Source organism: Thamnophis elegans, chromosome Z, assembly GCF_009769535.1.
Source record: "Thamnophis elegans isolate rThaEle1 chromosome Z, rThaEle1.pri, whole genome shotgun sequence".
In the NCBI taxonomy this organism is placed as follows: domain Eukaryota; kingdom Metazoa; phylum Chordata; class Lepidosauria; order Squamata; family Colubridae; genus Thamnophis; species Thamnophis elegans.
Window position 1 is genome coordinate 97556048 of NC_045558.1, and position 26797 is coordinate 97582844.

The following is a 26797-nucleotide window of genomic DNA, read 5'->3' on the forward strand; positions in this document are numbered from 1 at the left end:
TTCTTTCTTTCTTTCTTTCTTTCTTTCTTTCCTTCCTTCCTTCCTTCCTTCCTTCCTTCCTTCCTTTCTTTCTTTCTTTCTTTCTTTCTTTCTTTCTTGGGTACTTGAGAGACCGCCTGCTGCCAATTACCTCCACTAGACCGATTAGATCCCACAGATTAGGCCTCCTCCGAATTCCATCCGCCGGCCAGTGTCGACTGGCGACTACTCGGAGGAGACCCTTCTCTGTGGCTGCTCCAACCCTCTGGAACGAATTCCCCGTGGAGATTCGAACCCTCACCACCCTCCAGGCCTTCCGCAAAGCCCTTAAAACCTGGCTGTTCCGACAGGCCTGGGGCTAAAGAACTGTTGCCCCCGTCTCGAATTGGTATGACTGTTGTGTTTTAATCATGCATTGTTTTTTATGTCATTTTAAATTCTTGTTTGTATCCCCCTTCCCTGGTTGAGTTGTGAGCCGCCCTGAGTCCCCTTCGGGGAAAAGGGCAGCATATAAATAAAATCAACATCAACAACATCAACATCTTTCTTTCTTTCTTTCTCTCTCTCTCCCCTTCCTTTTGTCTCTCTGTCCCTTTTTCCTTTTTTTCTTTCATCTCTCTTTCACTTTTTCTTTCTTTTTTTCTTTCTTTCTTTCTTTCTTTCTTCCTTTCTTTCTCTTTCTCTCTCTGTGTGAGTCTGTCTGTCTCTCTCTCTGTGTGTGTATGTGTCTGTGTGTGTCAGTGGTGGGTTTCAAAAAATTTTGGAACCTCTTCTGTAGATGTGGCCTGCTTTCTGGTGGAACCTCTTCTAACCGGTTCGGTAGATTTGACGAACCGGTTCTACCGAACTGGTGCGAACTGGTAGGAACCCACCTCTGGTATGGATGTACCAGAAATAGTTTCATCCATAGTTCAATTGATTTGTCTTTACCACATTTCAGCATTTATGTCATTATAAAACAGCCCTACCTCCAGAATCTCTCAAGCTTTTACCAAATTTTCTCTCTTGAATCTACTTGAAAATTTAATCATGCCTAGAAAAGCTTTAGACAAGTAATACACCTCTTACTTTTCTATAGATACTCTAGTCATAAATAACTTGCCAAGTAATCTTTTAGAGATGCAACTGTGCCGTATTTGTTCATGGAATGAGGAAAGTTCTTTGATAGACAAACTTAGATACTCCAATTACTGGGAACCAGAATAAATTAATGATACGATTATTTATTTTTAGGTTTGAAAGAAGCACATACAACAGAAGATGGAGAATCATTTGCATTCATATTAAATTACATATGGATGAAAGATTGAGAAAAAGAATTCAGGATCCCCAAAGAATGTATATAGAACTGTTTTCATTAAATAGTCAAATCTGTATATGATTTGCAGATAAGTAAATTTTCCTTCACATTGAAAATCATGCCTGCCGTTTGATCTCAGTAGTATGTGTAGAGACTAACTCTCCGTCCACAGTTTCTTGCACAATTTTCTTCAGGTTTTGATTGCTTGATCTGTTTTCTGGGAGAAATTTGGTCACATATTAGGAGAGAAGCATCATTATACAATTAATTTTGTAAATATGCTTGAGACTAAGCTATGGAATGATGGGATTAACAGACAGTTGGGTACTTCCCCAGTTGTAGATAAATGTAACACCGAAATGCAGAAACAAACCTGAAAGTCTGGAATAGATCGAAAAAGCAACATGTTTGCATCTTACAATCATAATACTGTAGGAAGCATGTAGTTGTGAGAGCCATTTTACCCAACTGTGAACATGAATAGATTGCTAATGGTAATATAATGCTATAAGAAGCACCATGATGGATTGGTGAAAAAACATATTGATCAACATCCGCAGTGGCTTAACAGCTAACTCTAGGAATACTTTTAATCTTGCAAGGTTCTATTAATGTAACCTTACAATAAAGATAGAGCTAGTATTCATTCTTGTGCTTCTAATTGGACTATTTTAAAGGTTAGCATCAATCCTGCAAGTCTGAAAGTATTTTCCCCTTCTTTTCTTTTACTCTCCAGAAAATTAGGAAAGATCTCTCAAAGGTGCTTTTTCAAGAGCCAGCTAGACAAGAGGCAAAGTCCAGTTGCCTCTTGAAAAACTCCTTTGGGACAACCATGACCTGGATTACTGAGAATCTCCATAGACATTTAGGGAAGGTCTCTTTTACATGATGGTTGTCTAGTCAGCAGCTTATCCTTCTGTCTCCCAAGCTCATTCCCACATATCATCACATTTGGTTTCCAGCAACAGGTATTTTGCAGCTTGCTACTTTTGATCCTGAAATATGTAGCTATATTCATCATGATTGGCAGTTGATGATAGCTTTAATCTTATATTCATGTACTAATCCTCTCCTAAAGCTGTCTGTGACTTTTCCTACAAAAATGTAATCTAGATTATATTTACCTCTAAGGCTTGTGCCGGTCTTCCTGTGAAACAATAAAAGCAATATCAGTAAAAGTGGTCTGCACAGATCTGTTCCATTTCACTTTTAAGATTATTCAAATAATCCTTTTGATTCAAATCCGAAGTACTGTAAAGCCCTAATTTCTTGTCCTTAATAGTTGCATCAAAAAAACGCGATTCTTTCCAAGTTAGAAATCGCTTCTAGGGTATTTCTAAATGAATGCTAATTGTAAAATGTTTCTTAATTAAAAAAAACAACAGAAATCCCTTTAAAGAAATAGATCAATTGTGACAGGAAGAAAGCCTTAAAATCTCATGAGAACTGACTCACCATGCCAAAAATCCTGTGACAGAATACTTGGCTAATTCTTTGGGAGCCTGGTCATTACACAAGGGTCTATGAAAAAGGGTTGTGGTCCTTCACAATGCATTTTACTTGGAAAGGATAGCATTTACCCACCTATGTATTGTGATCTGCAAATTGCTTTCAGAATTGTTTCTTCACTAGCTTCAATTTTTAGGTTATAAATTTGTTCTTTCCTTTTTCGCCTGAGGTTGAACTGTGTCTTACCCATCAATATCACCATCCAGAAGCTGGCGGTAAGTAGAAATTTCCCTCTCCAGACGTGTTTTTATTCCAAATAGGACCTTGTACTGATTGTTTTGACATTTGATATCATGTCGAAATTTGCTGAGCTCTTCTTCACATTTTTTTATGAGGTTTTGGATACTTTGAAGCTGGAAAGCATAGCGAGCCTTGGTTTCTCCTAGATTGTTTTCTAGGGCAAATTTCTGAAAGAACGAAACATGACAACAGTGTTATGTTTTCAAACTATTCTGCAACACAGAAATCAAGGAATACCCTTATTTGCTGGATATGTGTAAATGAAACTCTTTGTAACAGTGTTGAAATAATATATTTATATTTTGTCTATAGGTTTATTATTATTTATGCGGAGTGGAGAGATATTTATTTTTCCATTCCCATCCTGGCTTCCTTTCCTCTCTATTTAAATCTAAAAAGTAAAGTGCTTGAAGCAATAACTTGTCTTTTCAAACTGCCATGTTAATTAGTGTTGGTATGATTTAATCATTGACTGATTGCACAATTTTTTGCTTATGGAGAATGATTGTCTTTTCCCCCTAGTGTTTATGGTGGCCTACCATTGCCCCAGGCCAGTATCTGGAATATTTTATTTTATTAGTGGAATATTTTATTTTATTAGTTTAGTTTATTTATGACAGTTCAGTTTTTTAAGAAGATTAATGTATAATAAGAAAACCGAAGTAACAATCTGTAGTACCTGTACAGAATCCTTTTTACTTCCCTGCTGCTACTTAATCATACCACCCTATTTTGTGCATTTAAACCAGAAAGGCAAATTCCTATTTTTCTAGGATATCTCTTTCAGAGAGACTAATACCCCAGAATAGTTCTCTCTTTAAAATCCTATGATTTTAAAAGGACTTGAGGCTCTTTAAAAGCTTATATCCATTTAGCTGTAAAATATTTATAGCAGAAATCTGAATCCTACAATAGTAGAAGCATTTCCAATGTGTCTTTTGCCTGTAATGCAATAATGAAATGGCAAGGAAAGTAAAAAGCACATCTTGGATTTTCTTGCTTCTGGATCTATCAGACAACTGCAAAAATATACTATGCTATTCAAAGGTCAGTTTCAACAAGAATGAGCAAGTTATGTCGCCATCCTCCACCCATTCACCCACATTTGCTGAAATATACCTCCTTTATGCTTTAGCATTGGTAGATGGGGAAGGGGTCACCAGTTTCCCAGAAGGCAAGTTGCACACCTATTTTAGAACTTACATTTGTATAAGGATAAAAATAATGCTACAGATCAGAATATTGAGAACTATGAATTATCTATCTCAAGAGTGGTACAGATACCCTGTCTTGGTACCATAACACTACATTGTCCAGTTAATTGTATTTTCATGAAGGTGATAGATTAGCTCTAAGAATGCTATTGATTAATTGACTGATTGATTGATCACATTTATTGACTGCTCAATCTCACCAGAATCCTTTCAAGTGACAATGCTATTTTATTTATTTATTTACTATACTGATATTCTTCTTTACAATCAGTATATATAGCTCTCCCTCCTCTCTTTTTTTTCCTATAGAAAGAATCTATAGCAAGTATAGTAGTAACAAAATAGTAGGTTGGACTGAGGAGAATGATCAGCCAAACTCATCAAGTGAACTTCCATGGCAGCTAAGGATAGACCTAGTCACTATACTATATTGGCTTTCCATGTTCATAGGCCCCACATCTGTTATATCAAATCCTGAGACAAATATAGGAAGACTTTCATTTGCATGTCTTATTTCTGAACTTCTAAAGGCATCTGCTGGCTGTAAACTGTTTGATGGTCTTTGATCTGATTTACAAATCTGTTTTTACTTGCCTTGCAATTTAAGAAAAAAAGGGCATAGCACCTGGATATAAATGATCCAACTGAAAGCATTCGTACGGATCCACTCAGGCAACTGTAATGCATTTGGTTGAAAAATATCTGCTCTTTCCCCCCATCTACAGATTCCCAGGAAATCAAACCATAATGCTTTATGGAAAACCAAAGTACAATATGGATGGACGGATTAAGTTTACAACAATGTTACCAAAGCAGACATATTGGATTACAACTTCCATAATGGCCACTATGGACAAATATTATGACAGTTGTACTCAACATGTCTGGTAGACGTCATATTTGAATTTAGAAGATTAGAAAAGAATAATCCTGTCTAAGGTTATCACCTTATTTAGCTCTGTCTGAAATCAATTTCCAGGGTTTGCAGTGTGCGATTCAGCTCACAGATTTCTTTTTGGCTGTTTTGTAATTCTTCCTGGTTGTGTTGCCCCTCTGAATATTCATTTCCAATCTGTGTGAACATAAAGTAAATGAAGGAATTATTTAAACCTAGCCAAAAAATGGAATTCTGCACACAGTTTTACAGAAATACACTGAGTATGAATTTCTATGCTATGAGTGGTAGCAGCACTCACATTGAGAAACTCCATAACAGGAGTTCTTAGAAGATGTCTTCTTTTAAATGAAAATGTGAGAATTCAAAGAGGTTGCCAATTGCCACAGAAATGGTTTGTACACCTTTGGCAGGGGTGGGTTCCTACAGGTTTGGACCGGTTCGCTGGTCCAGCGGCCTGGGTCACTGGAATCAGCAGTGACCCAGGCCTGCCAAGCTCCCAAACCTGTTCACCGGGCAGCACCATAGGCGGCGCCATCCTTGTTTTTCGCTTCTGCACATGCACAGAACATTTTTGTTGCACTGTGCATGTGCACGCATCGCACATCAAGCAAGCGTGCACAAAGCGCGCCCACGAGTAAACTGGCAGTAGTGCCTTCCGGAACCCACCCTGGACCTCTGAGAATAATTTGAGTTACATTCATATTAGGGGCACCATATTCCATCCATGAGAAATTTGCCTCAAATATTTTTTTTAATAATCTTGAAAACAAACTGTCTTTCCACAATCTCAAGGAGAACTTAGTAAAAGCTGCAGAATAATTTCTCAGTATATAATAGTCTTACACAATATACACATGGAATACATGAAAATTGGACCGGCATATTGATACTTGCTAGCATTAAGATATAGAGGAAGCTTTAAATGTTAGGAAGATGTGAGTGGGCTTTTTTAAAACCAAGAAGTGGTGTTTCTTAATTCTGCATATCTTATCAGACATCTTGTTTGTACATTTCAATGGGTGTGAACCTTTGTACATTGAGACCACTCCTCTTGTAGAGAATTACGATATCGAAGTTATAACCATACATGATTTCTCCATCTTGGGTTTTTTTGAAAGGAATACCTGTTGCTGGAACCAAGAATCAAGACCTTGGCGGTTTTTTTCAATTATTGCTTCATAATCTGCTCTTATCCCTGCCAGGATCTTGGACAAATCTTCTTGTGGAGTTTTATTCACCTTCACATTCACTTGAAAGTCTTTGGATGAGCCATATGCCTGCATATTCTGTATATGAAGAAATGAAGAAAAAACCTCAGCAAGTTTTGAATTGTCTTCAAATATATGTAATAAAAGTATTCTGCTATCTGAGGGCAAAAAAGCAAATAATGGAGGGAGACACTGGAGGGAGACTTCAAACATTGCATATTATAAAAAGATTTTGTAATATCAAAAGTTTATTTTTTTCCAATCCTAATGGAAGTTTGCTTCTTTTTCTCTCACTGCTATATCCTTATATCCTGGTTACCTTTAAAGCCCTACATGGCTTAGGACCAGCGTACCTGCAAGACCACCTACTGCCACATACCTCCCAACAGCCAATAAGATCCCACAGATTGGGCCTCCTTCAGATGCCGTCAGCTGGACAGTGTCGGCTGGCGGGCCCCCGGAGGAGAGCCTTTTCTGTGGCTTCTCCGAGCCTTTGGAATCAGCTACCCCCAGAGGTCTGGACCTTACCCACTCTCATGGCCTTCAGGAAAGCTGTTAAAACCTGGCTGTTCCGGCAGGCCTGGGGCTGTTGACCTCACTGTTGAGGTCCGGCCCCGATTCGAACGAATGCGTGTTGTGAATTTTAAAACTATTCTTTTTATTTTTCTTTTCTTTTTCTCCCTTCTTTGTAAGCCGCCGGAGTCCTTCGGGATTGGGCGGCCTATAAATTTAATAAATAAAATAAAATAAATAAAATAAAATAAAATAAATAATAAATAATAATCCTGGATTTGCCTTTGTGGACTATCCTACCTTCATTCTTCTTTTCTGATTGGGGCATTTAATCTCACCAGGATTTCTTCTTTTGAAATTGTTGCCCTAATTATATGTGTCATGTACTCTAGAGTAAGGTTTCCCACACCGTGAGCTTTCTGGAGGTGAAGCAGAGTCCAGAGGATGTACAAAGAATACAGATACTCCCCAACTTACGATCAGTCAATTAGTAGCCATCTGAAGTTACAACAGACCTATTTATGCCTCAGATTCAAAGTTGCAACAGCTGCCTCCCCTGCATTTATATGATTACATTTAGGTGCTTGCAACTGCCCCACATATCAATGTTCTCTGGTCACATGATTGTGATTACAATATCTTCTGGTTTCTGGCAAAAAAACCCAACCATTGCAGACAATGGATTTGCTTTTACAACTGCCACATTTGCTTTTCAAATATCTGCATTCACTTTATGACTGTGCATTCACTTTACAATCACATTTGCTTTATGAATGCCATGTTCACTTCACCATCACAAGAAAGGTCATAAAATCAGTCACAGTCTCATGATGACTTAACATCTTAACAACAGAGTGACTTACGACTGTAACTCCAGACTAAGTTATGATCAAAAGTCTAGGGCTACCTGTATTTTAGTTGTACATTGCTATAATAAATCCACCTTTTCCAAGTAGTTTATCTGTTCATTTTAGTTTTGGATTTTAGGGGAGATGTATACATTGAGATTATACTAAAGGGGATGTAATGGTAGAACGTTAAGCAACGTAAAATGCAACCCTGGAACTGGCTTAATTAAAAAGATAGAAATATGCTTTGCCTCCAATCTTGACACATAGTTTCTTATTAAAGTCAAATAATATTTCACCTTTTTCCAGTTTGTCTTACTGATTTATATTCTGCCAGAGATTAATCAACTTCAGGGTCTGAAATGTTGTAACAACTACCATAGTTTAACTGAAAATTTGTTCCTCAGGTCCCCTTAGAAGGACCTAAGTAAGTATGAACGGAAAATATTATGTTGACCTGCTTCTTATGGATATTGGAGCACCATATTGAATGATACAAGAAAAGCCTGGGTAAATCTAGAGATTCTTCCAAGTTTCTATTGTCAGGAATTTTGCCACTGTAATTCTGGTGTTCTAAGAAGGCACCAATTTGGAGAAGGTTGCACTACTTCAAATACCAATTAATAGGAAGTGTTTCTCCAACTTTATTTCTCTTTCCTGTGGTTTTTTCCAAAGTTTTAGGATGAACATGCTATCTGCAATCCATAATATGAATTAAGAGAAAGATCAATGGGAATTTTCTTTCAAAATCAGAATGTTGAGATGATATGACTCAATAAGCTATACCACCTGCTTCCTGGAATACACTGTTCCATCTCAGGTAAAACACAAAGGGTTCCCAAGGAGCTAATAAGGTACAATTAATAAAATTAAGCATGGAAAACTTTCTTTGATAGCCTTGGCAAATAAACAGTGAGGATGACAGGGAAAGACAGATGATTTTTTAGCCTGGGTGGTTCAGCATAAATACACAGCTATGTCTCTGGTTTATACTCCTGCCTATTAAAAAGTAATTAAGTAAATCCAAGATATTAGCCTGGAGAAAGATCACAACAAACTATTCCAGATCTCTAGCTGGTTAAACAGGATTCTGATCTTCATTTAAAAATGACATAACACTTCCATATATAAGACTAACATTGGGAAATCCAACCAGTGGTTGGAAAGAGTGAGACTAAAAGATATCATTGAGGCCCTGAACATAGCAGCACAAGAGAAGTCACTAAGCACTAGATCCTATTGAAGGAGTATACCATACTAGACAAGGTCCAAAGTGTAGACCGTGCAGAGAGATCTCAGAGGTAGTCCCACATTTAGTGGTAGTATAAGATGTAGTCAAGAACAGCATATACCTAATAACACAACTAAATAGCTGTCATTGTATACAGGACAACCTGAGAATGTATGGTTAGACCTGCCAAGTCCAGATGGGAGATTCTACAGAAGGCTGTGGAGAATAATAGGGCTAAGATCCTATGGGATTTTCAAGTCCAGATGGATAGCTGGTATTGGCCAATCAACTAGACATTGTGGTAGTAGACAAGGACTAGAAAATAGTGGTGTTGATTGATGTAGCAATGCCAAGTGACAGCAACACTAGGAAGAAGTATAAGAAGCTGGAGAAATACCAAAGCCTGAAGGAGGAATAGGGAGGATATAAAGTAAAGACCAAGTGATGATAGGAGCACTTGGGGCTGTGATTCCTAAGCTGAGAGAGTGGCTCCAACAGATTCCAAGAATAACAGCAGAACTCTATCCAGAAAAGTGCAATGCTATGAACAACTAAGATAGTACATAGAAATCTCAAATTCATGGAACTCTAATAGATGATCTGAGACTGAGGAAGACACAGATGTGTCTTAAGTTGACCAGTGACTGACTTAGTTCGAGAAGAAAAAAATGGACTCGGAATATTTCCTTCCATAGTCCTTAATACCCCCTCACTGAGGAAATCAGTTTTAAACCTCTATTTTGATTAATTATTTGCAAAAGATATTTAAATGCAATTTGTTTAGCCTTTTATAGCTTCGGAAGTGTTCAGATTATGTCTGTGAGTAGAATATTTGTTGTTTATTTTTAGTAAAAGCAAGATATTTAGACAGTCTGCCAGATATTTAGATTGAATTTGGCTCATATCCACCTATCAAGTCCTTCCCAAGGTGATGTTTTGATAGTGTTATCAAACATCACCTTGTGATGTTTGATAATGCAGGATGTAAGTTTTCCAACCAAAGCTACCTTTTGCAATGGTGATGATTTTATCAGAACATATGGTATTCAAATGGTGGTCCCAGATGCTTTGGGATTGCACCAAAGCATATTGGTACCAGAACACTTTAGCTTCTTTATTTTCTATTACTTGGTCTATTTTGTGGTCCGACTCTTGCTTGCTTGCAGGCAAATGATATTTCTTGCAGACTTTCCAATGCATCATTGTTGCTACTTTGTCATACTGTTATTTGTAATCAATCTGTACAGTCTACTTGCAGAGTTAACTAGGTGGTCCACTGTTTTCTTCAACATCTTTGCAGAGATGGCATTTGCTTTCTGTTACTGTCTTTTTAATTCTGACTGTATGAATTTAATTCTTAAATTTAATCTTCTGCAGCCAGAATTCCCCCCTCTGTCTCTTTCTTCAACTTATTGCTTTTAGTCTTATTATTTGCTTACCCTGCTATTTTTTAATGTATTAGACATGTACAGTAATACTTTGCCTCATCATGTCTCTTTTTATTCTTCATTTGGTCTTTCTTGTAGGCCATTTTGGTTCTCCAGTGCTCAGTAAGCCTTAATGTATACTAGTTTCAGTGTATCTCCTTCACTGTTCTTCAGTTAATCTTCAATGCCCTTTTTTCTTATTCAACTATTTGATCTACTTGCAACATTTCATGCCCATCTATGCTCCTTGGTAAATTGAGTCTATCAATGTTCTTGCATGGGTGAAAGATATGATTCATTATTTTGCTAGTTTTCCTATTTAGGTTTTAGTTCTGCTTGAGTCCAGTTCACTATTCCAGCTGTGTATTAATGCCCAGATATGAATTGCCTTGATGGTGTTCCTCCACTGAATGAGATCTTAACTCTCATGATGTATTCACTTCTAACATTCTTTTTGACTTCAGTGTGCCTAATGTTCCCAGATTGAAGGATGCCCATGTATTTGTAGTGATTGTAATCATAGAGACTCTTGATATCATTTCCTTAGGGCATCTTGATTTCTTCCATTTCATTATTTTCCCATTAATGGTAAAGGTGACATATTCGAGTCCAAATTCCATTGCAATATCATAACAGAATAGATGGACAGTGTTGAGCAGAGATTCTATTTTGGATGGTGTTTTCCCATAGAATTTCAGATTGTTCATATAAAGTAGATGGAATAGCCTATAAAATGTTTTTGATAGCCATTGCCTGACTTATTCAATATTGTTGACAGAATGATCTGTGCAATGACAACAGTATTAGTGGGAATGAAGGTTTGGGTAGATTTCTTTAGCACTGCACATGAAAGTATACATCTGCCATTCGGGGATCATTGCATAGACATTCTTTTTATATGTCCATGAATTTTAATGTTCTGGCTAGAGGGTCCTCAAAGAGCAAAGCACAGAAGTCAGATCAACAATCAGCACACAGCGCAGACCTTTGCACAATGGGAGTTGAGAGGTGTGGGCATCAGCCCATCTGTAGGTATCTGCAAATTCTGTTTACCATCAACCCCTTTGCAGCATAGGTATGTGGCAATGGCTATGGGCAGTTGCAGGCAATTCTAAATGAGCCTTGAGTCTTCCTGAAAGATTCTTCTCTTGATATTAACCTCTCCTAATGTAATCATCATTAACCAGCATCTCTGTCTTCTATTGTGGCATTGATTTTTGCACAAGCCTTTTGGTGTTTTCTACTAACTTATTATTTCTAGGCACCTGATTATGCATCTTGCAACAGGGAATCAAATGCCTTCTTATAATCAATTCAAGCTACATTCAAGTTGGTGGTCTTCTTCTTCTTCTTCTTCTTCTTCTTCTTCTTCTTCTTCTTCTTCTTCTTCTTCTTCTTCTTCTTCCTCCTCCTCCTCCTCCTCCTCCTCCTCCTCTTCCCCTTCTTGCAGTTTTCCAAAATCATTTTGTCAATTAGTTCCTGTTAGAGTAGCGATGATCACATCTCAATTTGAGAAACGTGCACCACTTAGTTGATTAGGATATAAAGTCATCCTAAAGACACATAAATTCTAAAGTTGAGGACATATATATGTATGTATGCATGCATGCATGCATGCATACATACATACATACATACATACATACATACCAGGAGTGGGTTTCAACCGGTTCGCGGTGGTCCCTGTGAACCAGTTGGTCGGCAAACCCGGAAGTAAGTAACTTCTGGGAACGGCGAAGGGCCCACCTGCCCGCCCGCGGTCCTTACCCGGTTTTGACGAGTTCTGCGCTTCCACGCATGCGCAGGACGCATACAGCGCCTGCGCAATCCTCCAGGAGCAGCTGGAGCATCGCACAGACGCTAGTACGCATGCGTGCACCGCGTGCGTGCACAAGGACGCTGCCGGCCCCGTTCCAACCGAACCGGTTGGAATGGGGTGAGAAACCCACCCCTGATACATACATACATACATACATACATACATACATACATACATACATACATATATATATATATATATATATATATATATATATATATATATATATGGTATTTTTGAGTACTAGACTCTGCAGTAACTGTTTACCTCTGTTATTAAAGCCTTTTCTAGCATCTGTAATAAAAAGACCATAATAGTTCATAGTATTGGTATGAAGCAGTGGTGGGTTGCGGATTCCATTCTAACCGATACAGTTGGAATGGGCTTGCCGGTGTCCATCTGGACGCGCACAGCGCGTGCATACACATGTGCAGCGCATGCATCTTGGTGCTTCCGCAACACTTCTGCTGCTCAGCGGAGTGTCGCACAGGCGCTGTTCATGCTGTGGGCGTGCACAGAAGCACTGAAGACATAAAAGGATGGTAAGAAGCGAGGGCGGGCAGGTGGGCCCTCTGGAGCACCGTACTGGAATGGTAACAGGTGCTCCGGCCTGGTTCCGGTATGCCCGTACTGGGGCGTACCGCCTTCAACCCACGACTGGTTTGAAGTCTGATTCACATATCTCTACAGCAATGTTTCCCAATCTGAGCAGTTTTAAAATGCCTGCTCTTCAAATCCTAGAATTCCTCAGTTAGTCATCCTTGGAGGAGACTATTGAAACTAATCATGCCTAAATTAGGGATAATTTAGCTGCCCTGTTAATTTTATGGATGTATTCTACACAAGCTAAATTTGGATCTGAGTCAGGCTGTTTTTTTCCAAGGGTGAGGCTTCAAAAATGTCAGACAAATAATTGAAGAGAAGGGATAACATGAAGGTATGTGATTTGGCACACAAAGAGGCATTAACTTGAGATGCCTGTGATGGTGAGGATGACACACATACCAATTACATGCAGAGTCACTATGCCATGTCTTGTACAAACAAAGAAATTGGATGAGAAGATCTGAAACAGAAAGTGTAGGATGCAAGATTTCCTCTTCTCAATTTGAAAGTGTTCCTTCTATTTAGATCACCCATTTTACAAAAATCTGTATTTCTATCCAGAAAATGTAAAGGTTCTGTATAATTACCAAAGGAGCAGCTGGATGAAAACACCTAATTACTATGTAAACAATCTAATTATGAGGCATGCTAAACTGGTTTAGTGAAGTTCCCAGCATTGCAGTATCTCCCCAATTGCTGCCTCAGGAAACTAAGCTGTAATCAGTAAATTGCAGAATGCCCCCAAATTCAGAGACATTGTCGTGAGAGGAACCAACTACAGTCTTTTAAAAGTATTTCTGAATCACTAAATAGCACCAGCTTTTGCAACACTATTTCTTCTTTTCTGATTTCCATGGCGCTTCCTTTGGAAGTTAGTTGTGGAATTTAGCATTGGTGTTTCAACGGGGCATCTAATGTATTTCATCTGTGGTGGTTTATATCAGAAACTGTTCCATTTGGAAGAAATGGTTCCTCCCACCCAGTAAAGGGGCATGGGCATTAATTTTAAAAGTCAGGCATTTAGATGAGGACTTTGTAATAGTATGAGTTAGCTGGAGTTCGTTTTTGAAATACGTAGCAATGATCTCTTGAGAAGAGCCAACAGCATTCTGTACATATGTGATCTCAGCTTAAATGGGCTATTATTTGCAACTTAAAAGGAAATTAAATGCAGTAATATGATAAACAGCAACAAGTATGTGGAAAACAGCACCCTCCTTACTCCCAAATTCTGTGTGGTTTAGGGAACATGGATAGGGATAAGTTTGTCTTTGCTCCTTCATATTTTAAATGTTTTTCTATCAACAAATATCCCATGAATTTGATTACCGACCAACAAAAGGAGGTCATTCTCATTATAGCCGATTGTGCTATGGAATTCTCTGCACCAATATCTCATGGTGGCTGATAACAAGTTTATCTTTAAAAGGAGGTTAGACAAAGCCTTAATGAGTTCAGATTATTTCTGATTTTGGGGACATTTGCTGAGGAACCTAAACAGAAAAGCACTTTAGATTCATGTCTCTCTGGCTAGTGTGGGAAAGAAAAGGTTGAGTGAGATGGGCTTTGGCGTGATTCATCAAGGCTTTTAGCCTATACAAACTACAGGAATGCTGTGCTGGCTTATACAAGCACAATGAAAATTCAGAGTGTTGTTAAATATATTAAGCATTTGTCTGCTCAGATGTGGTTAGAGTTACAAAACTAAGTGGTTCTAATTCTTGCCATTTTAAGTAAACACTTTATTTCATTGGCAACCTATATATATTTAGATCAGCTTAAAAAGTCCCAAAACTGCAGTGATGCTTTTTGGACTTGAGAGACAAAATTCACAAAGCAGAAATTATATTGAATCATAACCTTCAGTCCTCAAAACAGCTATTAGTATCCTCTAGATTTATTCATCATTTATTAGTCTAACTTTATAATTAAAATAAGCATGAGCTATCAAAATTGGTACCTATAGAGATAATGAGATGGTCAGGATTTTGGTAAGGTGCGTACATGGCTGGGAGAGAGAGAAGTTTGTCTTACCGCCTCATGTTCTTTTTTTTTGAGTATGTGATCTTCACGCAAAGATTCAATTTCCATTTCCAGGTCAGTTATTATGATGGTCATGTTGTCTAGCTCCTTACGGATGCTTTCAACATCATTTTGCACATTTTGCCGGAGTGCTTTTTCAGCTTCATACCTTAATCAAAGAGAAAGTAATATAGTTGAATGAAGGAAACAACAATTCCATTTTGGGATTGGACCTAGAACTTTTAGAATCATGGCTTACTAATGATTACTCTTTCTGTCTCCAAAACATGTATCTTTCACCATTTAAAAATATATTACATTCATATTTCACTGGATAATTTTCATTTATTGAAAAGCACAATTATGGAAAAGCTTGCTAATCATATTTGAATACTCTACTGTTTTTCAGAAAGCCACAGTTAGTCCCAGAGGATTGCTGTCTAACTAATTTGAATTGCAAATTTAATAGACAAATTGGTAAATAAAGGGGGTGAGAAGTTTGGCTGTATTATTATTTTATTTTGGACATTAGAAGAATCATGATTTCAAAAGTGTTGTAAGAGTTGCTTTGCAGACTGATAAGGATACAGGAGACTGTTATAGTATATAGATACTTTCTCTCTTATCACTATATATACTAGCCTCCTTCCCAAATCCTAGGAAGACTGATAGAAAGAAAATCAGAATAACTCCATCTTCACATACATGATGATATATTGGTTCTAAATTGAAAATAGTTCAGTTACTGGAATTCTTGTAAACCCACCTCTTTTTATCTCAACAGATCTTTGAGAAATTCAGAACTATATTTAGAAAAAAATTGCTTTTCGTTGTAGGTAGCTGCCAAAGAGCCTGATAAGTATTGTATATCAAGCTATTATAAACTTCCCTTCATATAGAACATGAAGTACACTTCCCATGACAGATTAATATTATACACTGCAGCAGTTGGATAGACTGAAAAACACTATCAGTCAAAATAGATTAGCCTTTGATAGCTCTCCAAATGATTAATATTTGTCATGCAAATAAATTGGGAATGATGAAAATTATGGCAGTAGAGTCCAACACAACAGGACTATACAAGATAGAGAACAGTTAGTCCACATAGTGCTGAACTAGAAGAGTCATTGAGTGAGCATAATACATGCTCCTCTAGTTTGATCTGGGTAGGTCATCACAGTGTTACCTTGTACAACTTTCATTGCACTGAAATTAACTAAATTGTATTAGGGTTAACTATTTGAACATTAAAATTTGCTTGAGGAAAATGTAAGACAATTTTTTGATAGATCCTTTAAAGAAGCTGGTTGAAGTCTGGTTGAAGAAATTGATGATGTCTAGGGACAGAATTTTACTCAAAATAGAAGGATGCATGTAATTCATGACACATTTTGTATTAAAAGCAAAAGTTGGCTGAACATCCAGACAAATTCTATTAAATTGTTTAGTGGCTCAATACATCCAATTCTTAGGAGATGATGGGCTTTTCTAAATAGAGAGCAGGGTTGGAGGGTCATTTCTCAAAGATGTAACAATAAACCTGAATTTCAGAACCTTTGTTGACAGGTAATTGGACTAGATAATTCAAAATTTTATTCCAAATTCATGGCCATATTATGTAACCTATTTATTTGATGACAAGTCTCACATAGTACATTTAATCATACACTGACCAAAAGGGCTGTACTTGTATATCAGGCCAAGCCAGAAAAAAAGACAACAAAACAGAAACAAAAAGAAAAGGAATGGCATGTTGTGCAATTGTAAGCATAATGTTTTTAATTGACTTGTCTAAGCATATTGTGTAAACCTAACCTATGGTTGTATGATTCTCAAATATATCATCTTAATACTGTCAACATAGTTGTAATGATGTTTCACCTTAAACAAGCAGTCATTAGCTTGTTTCAAGACAAGAGGAAATGAGAAAAGCAGGCAATTTGTGTTGCCTATATAATTCCGGACATCTCCCCTGGCATCTCCCCTGGCATCCAGGAAAGGCAGCACAATAGTTCAAAACATCCATCTTCATAATCCATAAATCTATCTGCTAGTAAGAGGCAAAGAGGGAAGCAATTACGGTACCTCTCAATCCAAGATTTTATTCCATAGCATCATAGTTGCTGTCCACTAACCTTTTATCTCTTGGAATGTAATATCAAGCAACAGATGGTATACCTTATACTGTCCATTGTGATTTTAATCAAATTCAATGTCTTGAAGCATAATCTTTTAAGTCATATTTGGATTGTTAAAAAGTTTTACATTTTTGTCTGCATCTGCTTCCAAGAATAGACGAGAAGCTCAAGGAAAGACTTACTTGAGCCTGAAATCCTCTGTTGCCATTTTGGCATTGTCAATCTGTAGAACAAGGCCTGCATTGGTAACCCGTCCAGTCTCAATCTGTAAATAACAAAATATTAATCTCACTAAGGAGGTAGACTAAAAGTTTCATGATTTGGTGTTATGGTAGGCTAAGAGAACTATATTTTCTTTTTCACTCTGGAATGCATTTGTGGGTTAATTTAGTCACTGAATTAGCCCTGTCCTTGATTTTGCAAATACATTGAACCAAAATGTAACCAAACCAGCTGGATGTGCCAAATATGGCTAGCCATAAAATAAACAGGCTGAAATTAATTAAAATGCACATTATGCCAATGTAGTCATAGGATTTTTAATTTATTTGATTGGGCACTGCCTGCATATAACCATATCAATGTTTAACTACAGTAAGTATTTCTAATTTTTCTATTTAAAAAATGAAAGAAAAATTGAGAAAATATCTCTTGCTTAGAGTTTGAAACTCAAAATGCAAAGCTGGGATGTATTAGCTTTTCAGCACCTCTTGTTTTGCTTTTGGTTGGCTTCAGATGTGAATGTTCTTCTTCCAGCTGTCAAATATTCATTATAATGCAAGGTAAACATGTTAATTACAATTGCATAATATTATATTCCACCATAAGAACAGATGAAAGAAAGCTTGCAAGCAATTGCTAATGTTCGGTTGTGATTGGAATGTGATGAACATTAAGATGTTAAGAATGTTCATGTTTTATGAATACTACTCCCTAAAACATATTTTTATTCATTACTAACTTTTCCAGCATGTGATTCACATATGCTTTTCAGTAAACTATTTTCCCACTAAAGAGCTTTGTCACAAAATTCAGTAAAGCACAAATAGTGAAGCATAACTACACAGATTCCAATAATTGATTGTAATAGGAATGCAATATTTCAAATATGTTCAAATTTGTGTAATTATTTGTGAAACACATTCTGGATAAATTCATATCAAAATGGAAGCTGATACAAGATTTGAGAAGAATTTTGTGAAGGATGGAAAGATGGAGAACTCTAGGCCTGTTGATGAGAAGATTAATTAAGGAAATTAAAATTAAGGAAAAAATTTACCCTTCTAATTTTAGTCAAGCAATAATCCTGAAAGCAATAACAGTAACCAATAGGACTATTGGAAAACAGGTGAAGTACTGAGCACTGGGGACAGCAGTGGTAACAATGTAGAGGCATCTGCAGGGTTAGGATTAGAGTACCAAAACAGGCTAAAAACATGCACAATATAAGCTCCATCCATCTCTCTTATTACCTGCATTGTGATGCTCATGTAACTATGAAATGATGGTGATATTTTCATTTAAAAAAAACATCATATCTTGTCTCAAATTTACATATATTAAAGATTCCTGACTACCAGTAGTCTGACTCCGAGTATCAAAATAACAATGAAAAAATATATATTTTCAAATAACCTAAAGAAGATGATCAGGAAATTTATCAGTTTTAAAACTCAATACATTTCAAGATTTCAGATGAGGGCATAAACGTTTCAGAACATTTAAGGGTCTTCTGAGATTTTAGTTCTATAAATCTCTTTTAAAAAAATATTTAAATTTAATTTTAAAATCCTGTGAATTTATCCTTTGTTATTTCCTGGCAAAATAGCAAATGTCACCCACTTACAAGGGCTGTATTAGAAACCCATACAATATAATGATTCTCAAAGGCTTTCATAATTATATATTAAAAGGTAAAGGTTCTCCTCGCACATATGTGCTACTTGTTCCCAACTCTAGAGGGCAGTGCTCAACTCTGTTTCAAAGCCAAAGAGCCAGCATTGTCCAAAGACATCTCTGTGGTCATGTGGCCAATATAACTAAACACCGAAGGTGCACTGTTACCTTCCCACCAAAGGTGGTTACTATTTTTCTACTTGCATTTTTACATGCTTTCAAACTGCTAGGTTGGCAGAAGCTGGGACAAGTATTGGGAGCTCACTCTGTTACGTGGCATTAGGGATTCGAACTGCTGAACTGCTGACCTTTCTCATCGACAAGCTCAGCATCTTAGACATTGAACCACCACGTCCCTATTTATATATTAATTATATATTATGTCTTTACAAAAGAAAAAAATTGAATTTCTACTTATATATAAATTATGGGTACAAACAGAAGTTTCCCTTGATTGAAAGCATTTCCAAAAGACTAGAGATTTGAAAGAATATCTACTGGAAATACATTCACCAAACAGGAAAGATACTTTTTTAGATAAGAAAGATATCTCATAATAGGAGCTCCTAATGATCAGTATCAGTTCAGAAATGTGATTAGTAATATTTCATTAAAAATTGATATAATACGAATAAAAAGGGGTAGCAACTGTAACCTTAAAACCTATATTTTTTGAATCCCAGGTTAAGGAAACATCTAAAAAAAATTCATTTAGACTTCTGACAGCCTAGCATAAAGCAAATCATACTAGATGAAATTCCTTAACCTAAATGTCAAATTCTTACATTTGCTACACTGACATACATATAAATTACGCTCACCTCACCTCACCTGTTTATCTTTTTCTCATCCTAATATCCCACATAGGGGGTAGGGAATATTTCCAGTGGAATTAAACAAGCCAAGAATTTTAAGGGTCTTTCTTCTTGTTCTTCTCATTCCCCCGACTGACAGGGTCATTAACTATTTTGACCTGGGGAAATTTCTTTCAGATACCCAGTTGGAAACAAAACTTATCATGAATCATGTCAAAAGGAAATTGGGTGGTGTTATGATTATGGGTGGTTTAGAGTGATGTTGAGACAATATCTTGCCAAACACCTATTATGTAAATCCTCTGTGATGTGCCAGAAGAAGCTGAAAATCCCTCAAAGAGTATATTGAAAGGTGAATATCTTCTTAAGCCAAAGTGACTCACTAAAATGGAAATCTTGATTCACAGAACACTGTCCTGAATGAATTAAATTCCTTACTTCCATTTGTATGTTTGTGATAGACTGTTTATCCATTAATTCAGATTCCCTTCCCAGAATCACAGTAGAAGAAGGTACCGTACATCATCATATCACAGAATCTATCCACAGCACTACCAAACACAAACATACTAATATTTGAAAAGGCGGATGTGCAATTGTTTCCTGCACCTGTCATATCAGCAGATGTGAGACTAAGTGTAGGCTGTAGGCCAAGAAATGGGCCAAGTTTTGGGTGTGAGTATCTAATTTTCTGGACTTGTTTCTTAGTATTTCCTCCAGGAAATTCGTTGTGGTAACCAAACAGGAAGGGTCTATATTGACATTCAGTCAAGGAAAGACAGGAACTGCTGTCTTATTTAAATACTATGATTAAGTTTATAATAAAACAAAGATGAGTTTTGACAATTAGGCTGTCCAGAGCATATATTTACTGGCTCATGACAGAAAGAGTGGTAAGACTGGAATAAAGGCAAACTAATTTTTGAGAACTTCTGCATCAGATACATGCATAGTTTGGTTTGCAGGTGTGTACAGAAGCCACAAAGCACACCTACGTAATGAATGAATGAATGAATGAATGAATGAATGAATGAATGAATGAACTGATAATACATTATTATTTATTTATGTGCCATCCAGTCATTTTTCACTATTAGCAATCATATAGATTCTCATGACAAGCCTAACCTAGTTTTTCAGTTTTTCCAACCATTGCCTCTGAAACTTATTTTGTGTATCTTGTTGTTGATCATCCTCCTTATTGATCATCCTCCTTGACAATGGATGTGTTTGCTATGCACTGAAAATTATTCTAGAGTTGTCCAACACGAAGCTGAAACAATGTCCACCCCTCTTTTTTGAGATCAGAATCAAATCACTCCAATCCAATATTAGGCAACCTTTTTGAACCAATGGACACACTGAAAAAGTTAGATGAGATTATGGGCATTTCCACAAAATGAGTGCCAAGATGGTTATAGTTATTCAAAGCTTCCATTTATCAGACAATAAAGAATTGATTTCCACCATCCTCACTAGATTTCACCCCACTATAGTCTTGACTTTTTTTCAGCAGATCAGCACTTTCCAGATAAAGCACTGAATTGCTTTAATTTTATGAATGTCTATGGGACCAATTGGAAACCCAAGGGATTTTTGAAAATTATGCTGATAATGTTGCCACAAGCATTGTTTTGGTATGTATGGGCACTATTTTTCCTATTCAGTTCTAATCCCATAAAATAAAATAAAAAGATAAGTGGATATCACTGTGCCATTGGAATTATGTAGCCCTGGGTGCAACATTGCTGAAATTCATGTTTCAAAGTTTTTTCAAATGACTTTGGTTTTGCCTCTCCACTCCTCATTACTAAACTGCAACTTTATGCAAAGACCAACTCGTAAGGCAAAATAAAGTGAAGTTGTAGGTCATTATTCTAATTAATTATAGAGATTATTGTCCAGCTGAAAAAAGTTTTACTTTAAGTCTTATTATTAGACCTGAGCTTGGAGATATGTGAAAGTATAAGGACCTATATATGTTCCCTCTCGTTTTTTGTGAGAACAAGGACTCCTTTTTAATTATAAGGATGTCAAACATTTACAGGAACTGTTTTTGTATCTGATTGCTATAATTAGACTCCATTTGCCTCTTAAATATCCATTTTGGGAATACCATTTTCCTTTGTTAAGAAAGGCATTTGAAAACATTCTCACAAATAATCCTCTTGTTACCAGTTTGTTACAATTTGCTTAGTTCCGTGTAACAAAAATATTAAGAACAAATTATACATTAAAAAAATCCCCCTCCCCAACAAACCCTTACCACATGTTTGTCTGCCCACAATCTCTACAAAGTCTGGTAAGATTTTTCAAAACTCCTGTCACATAAGATTAAACAGATCTGTCAGTTTCAGTTTTGCCAAGTTTCTCGTTTCTTTGGCATAAAGCTCATATGGTAAGTTACGGTTGGTTTTACCAAAGTATGAAAAATCATTTGAATGCATTTTCATGTGCTCCCCCCCAAGGTACAAATTTTCACATCCTTTTCTTAATGTGGAGGGCATTGCATTTTTGTACTGCATTTTTCAAATTGTTTTAAGTCATTTGCTGAAGAAATGAATCTCAATGTTTAAGAAAACGTTGATTTTCAGATAGATAGATAGATAGATAGATAGATAGATAGATAGATAGATAGATAGATAGATAGATAGATAGATTCCCCCAGCTTTGTTCTAGTCTGCATCTAGATCCAGGAACCATGAGTTATGTTGGTAGGTATTACACTGTAATCCAACCTCATTTCTTCTTTTTGCTCTAATACTGAGTGAATTAAAGAGTAAATGAAAGTCCTTGCATCTTAAACACTTCATTTTAGCCATGTTTTTAAAGCTGTTTCTCCATTACAATAAAGCAGTTGAGAACAAACACATCATATGTATGTATGTATGTATGTATGTATGTATGTATGTATGTATGTATGTATTTAGTGTCACAACCCCTGGTATGCCCAAATATGGGAGGAAGCAGACTGCTTCCATTCTCTGTCTATCGGCTCGTCACAAGAGACCATCACGATAGAAACCCAATATTTTTATTGTTGCCTTTGTTACATTTGTGTTGTATTTGTGCTGATAAATAAATAAAGGGAGACTAGTATAGATCTATTTCAAGCTGTTTAGCTCTCATCAGCTAGCTCAAATCCCAGTAAGGGTATGGCTAGCTGATGAGAGCTAAATAGCTTGAAATAGATCTATACTAGTCTCCCTTTATTTATTTATCAGCACAAATACAACACACACACACACACACACACGCATGCACGCACATGCATATAAAAACAGAGACAGATCAGTCCTAAAGCAAAGCGAGACAGCAGTGATAAATGGCAGATAAACAATTACTAAAAAAGAAAAGGGATATCTCAGAATCAGTGAATAAGAAGCAGTAATAACATGGACAAATAATAATAGTAATCCTTTGACTGTTATTATCAGAAGAGGTGATTCATTTTTATTAATAGGGTACCATTCAAATTAGGTTGGTGCTCACATGATGAAATTTCTTCCTATTCCCTAGCATCCCTAATACAGATAACTATTGTACCTGAACTTGGAGATAAGTGAGGGTTCAAAAGCCAGCAATAGTTAACAGTTCTGGCAATTTCACACTGGCATTTAGTTAGAGAAGGAATATATATTTTTAATTCAGTTTCGAAGTATGCAGCAATTTGCTTCAGATGTATGTTAGTGCTGTATTTAGAAGAGGCAAGAATAGTGCAAAAGAATAAATAAACTGAGGCAAAGTCATTATGTCTACAAAGAGAGAGTTAAAAATGTTGCAGCCATGCGAAATAAAAACATCCCTGCTCTTTTTTTACATGCATTGCAACATCTTTGGGCAAAAGACAAGATGGATCTCCTCTGTATTAAAGCTGCTCAGAACTGCAGTTGTATCTTATGTCAACTATAATGATGGACTAAGATTTCCCTCTTCACCATAGAACCACTAATTAGTTCATGGGTGCAGAGCATCAACACCTACTCCTCTGCCCTCCAACCATCATCTGCACTTCCTGTTCATTCTGGCATCTGGCACCTGATGCAGCTAGTAATTATGCCTGCATTGTGGTGAGACCTGTAAAACAATGCTGGACTTTCCAGTGATAATTTAAAGAATCATTTTTTTTCTGTATTTTCTCAACACAGCTTGCTAATATAATGAATTGAGCAAGATCATTTCCAGTGCAATACATTTCATCCACTGGGATTGCTTTTTAATTTTATTGGAATGTTTCACTACTGTTTATCATATAGGTTGCTTGCTCAAGGTTCTATTCAGACATTACATATAGTTGGATGTAGCTGCATGTATGTATTCCATCACAGTTTTCACAAACACTTTACACTGATTGAAGAGATCTGCAGTGGGCTTCTATTGTATTATGAATAAGGCAAAAAACCAGGAAGTGAGGCACATGTGTCCTATGTCCTCAGCCATAAAAGTACCACAGCCTCACCTGCCTTTGCCTCTAATCAACAAATCAGCACAATTAGCTGACCAATAGAAAACAAACCATTACTTATGGTTTATGTTGTTTAAAATCATTGGTTTCTTACAGTGGGAAACAAGCAATCTTCAAAGGGGAAGTGTTATGGATTTTTCCCATAATCTCAGGGAATCTGCTCCAAATCACTAGTTTGGGAAGTAGTCCATCTTTCTTTTTCTCACAGTAGTCCTATTTAAAACTCCTAGGAGTGAATGGGATTTAAAAAAAACCATGGATGAGTACATGCTGAGATTTTATCCCTGACTTTGTTAACCTTCAAAAAGATTTTGAAGCCCCAAATATCCCCTCTGTTGGGAAATTAGATTGTCTCATCCTTGAGTGTCGGTACTTATGCCTCTAGTGCAGAAGAATATTTTTTAATTAATTTATTCAGTTAACTATCAAAGATATAAAACTGGTATAAAAATGCAAATAGATAACAAAGAAAACAAAACTTCATGCCATTATTCAGTGATTTACTTTTATTAATTGATTTTTTTTTCTCATTGTTGGATATTTTGACTTGGTTTATGGTTATATGTTGCCTGGAGCTTCATGTTTATGAACTGGGCAAATGTGTATATTGTTAATTAAAACATTTGTGTGTGTGTGTGTGATGTATATGTGTATGTATGTATGTATGTATGTATGTATATGTGTGTACACATATACATGTGTGTGTATGTGTGTTTGTGTGTATACATTTTTTATTTAAAAAAGCCTTTTTGATTTCTGTGTAACTTTTGTTTTATTTTTATTTTTTTGTTCTTTACAAATTGTTTGTATCTCACCTTACTTATGTTGTTCTATGATCAGAAGCTTTGACTGACTGCATACCTGTATGTCTGTATGACCTATTAACTGATACCATCTCAGGGGCCAAAACATGTGCCTAACCAGCCCTGACCCAAACAAGCGAAGCTCTCTACATAATGGAGCTCAACTTTATCAGTGTTCCTGATTATACATTTCACGTGGTCTTGATTCTATCCCTCTGTTAATGCTGCCTAGGCTGCATTGGCTATTTTGGCAGCTGGCTCACATTTAAGTAATTAAATACAAAGGAATAACAATGAAAATAAACCCACCTGAGGTTTCCTCCATTCAGTGTATATTGGGGATAAGGGAGCACAGGCAATCTGCATGGCTTCATTCCTTTTATGTGTTTACAGAATCCTTCTAGTATAACACATCTAAAGAACAGTGGCTGTTCTATTAACTGGCTTTAACAAGGATTTAGAATTCATTCATAAATCTAATCTCAATATTTGTTAAGGAAGTCTATGCTCTAAATCATGTTATGAATAGATCACCTCATGATTATCTTTTAAAATAAGTACATTCTATATCAATAACTTAAAAAAATATGGCAAAACTTTATATGTAAAATTCAGTAAATATTTTGCAATGCGAGGAATGCAGGTTTTTCTTTCTATGCTCCCATTGCTATTTTTATAAAAGGTATATAAAAGTAAATGCTGCAATTAAATATTAGATAAAAGATAAATATGAATGTGCTTTTCAGATTGCTGCCCCAGAGCCTATCATCCACATGTAGAATATTACAGGAAACGGTGAACATCTCTCTGTTCCCAGGAAAAATAATAATTAGACGAATAAATTTCAGCCTGTGCTTACATTTTAAAATAATTACATTAAGGCTTCTTCAGATTTTGCACTTCTCTCCATTTTTTTTTGTGCCCAATATTTTATTTTATTAACATGACTTCAACAAAAATAGCTCTTGGCTGCAATATTTCAGCTGTTTCTAATTTAGCCAGCTGGGATGAATCAATCATTTGGAGAAGAAAATAAGACAGTTGGCATTTCTGCTGACTTACCCGCTCGTGCATGTCTGAGATGTTTTGTTCATAATCCTTGAAGTCCCGCTGGGTGCCATGAGATCTCTTCTGGTGCCATTCCCGGATGCAGCCTTCTAGTTGTGTGTTGGCTTCCTCCAAAGATCGTACTTTTTCTAAGTAGGAAGCCAAGCGGTCATTCAGCTGCTGCATGGTCCGCTTTTCGTTCCCTCCCATGAAGAGGTTTCCCTGACTCCCACTGAAGGCTCCCCAGCTTGTCCCAGCATCAGAGGCCAGCCAGCCAGGGCTTCCAAAGGATACAGGCATGGGAAGGCTGCTGCTTATTCCATGGAAATTGGAAGTTCTGTAGCATTCGCCTATAGGCTGGAGGAGGCATCCTGGGGCTCCTACAAGGGAGCCAGAGGAATAGTGGTAGAAGCCATGGCTAGAATTCATCCTGATGTCAATTAAGACCTGGTTGTTAAGACTACCAGCACTTCTGTCTCTTTCCCTCTCTCCTTTTTGACTCACCGGCACTGCCTGAGAAATGTCTCAAGCTTCCTGAAGCACTTTTAAAGCCTTTCCCTGTGGGAGTTACCTTGTTAAGTGGCTATGCCAACAAGGATTGTGTCATCACCAGCTATGTTGTTTCCTCTTGGTCAATTCTGAAAAGCCTGATTAGCCGGCAAATACAATTGTTGTCATTCTTTGGAAAAGGGACCTAGTAAAAGCTTTCGGTTTTTTTCTTTCTTTCTCTCTCTCTCTCTCTTGCCTCTTTTTTCATCTACTTCTTTCTTTGGCATTTTATCAGTGAGGTGTGGCCAGTGAAGGGAGGGGTATAGG

At 36.8% G+C, this 26797-nt stretch overlaps 1 protein-coding gene across 1 annotated transcript; it reads right to left on the minus strand.

The window, feature by feature from the left end:
* Positions 1–1395: 1395 nt before the first annotated feature.
* On the minus strand, positions 1396–26410 carry LOC116522300 (keratin, type I cytoskeletal 23-like). The gene is given in 9 exon segments (XM_032237136.1): positions 1396–1496; positions 2404–2426; positions 2975–3195; positions 5190–5206; positions 5209–5314; positions 6265–6426; positions 14827–14983; positions 17138–17220; positions 25997–26410. Coding segments are annotated over 9 exon segments (1284 nt in total).
* Positions 26411–26797: the final 387 nt, after the last annotated feature.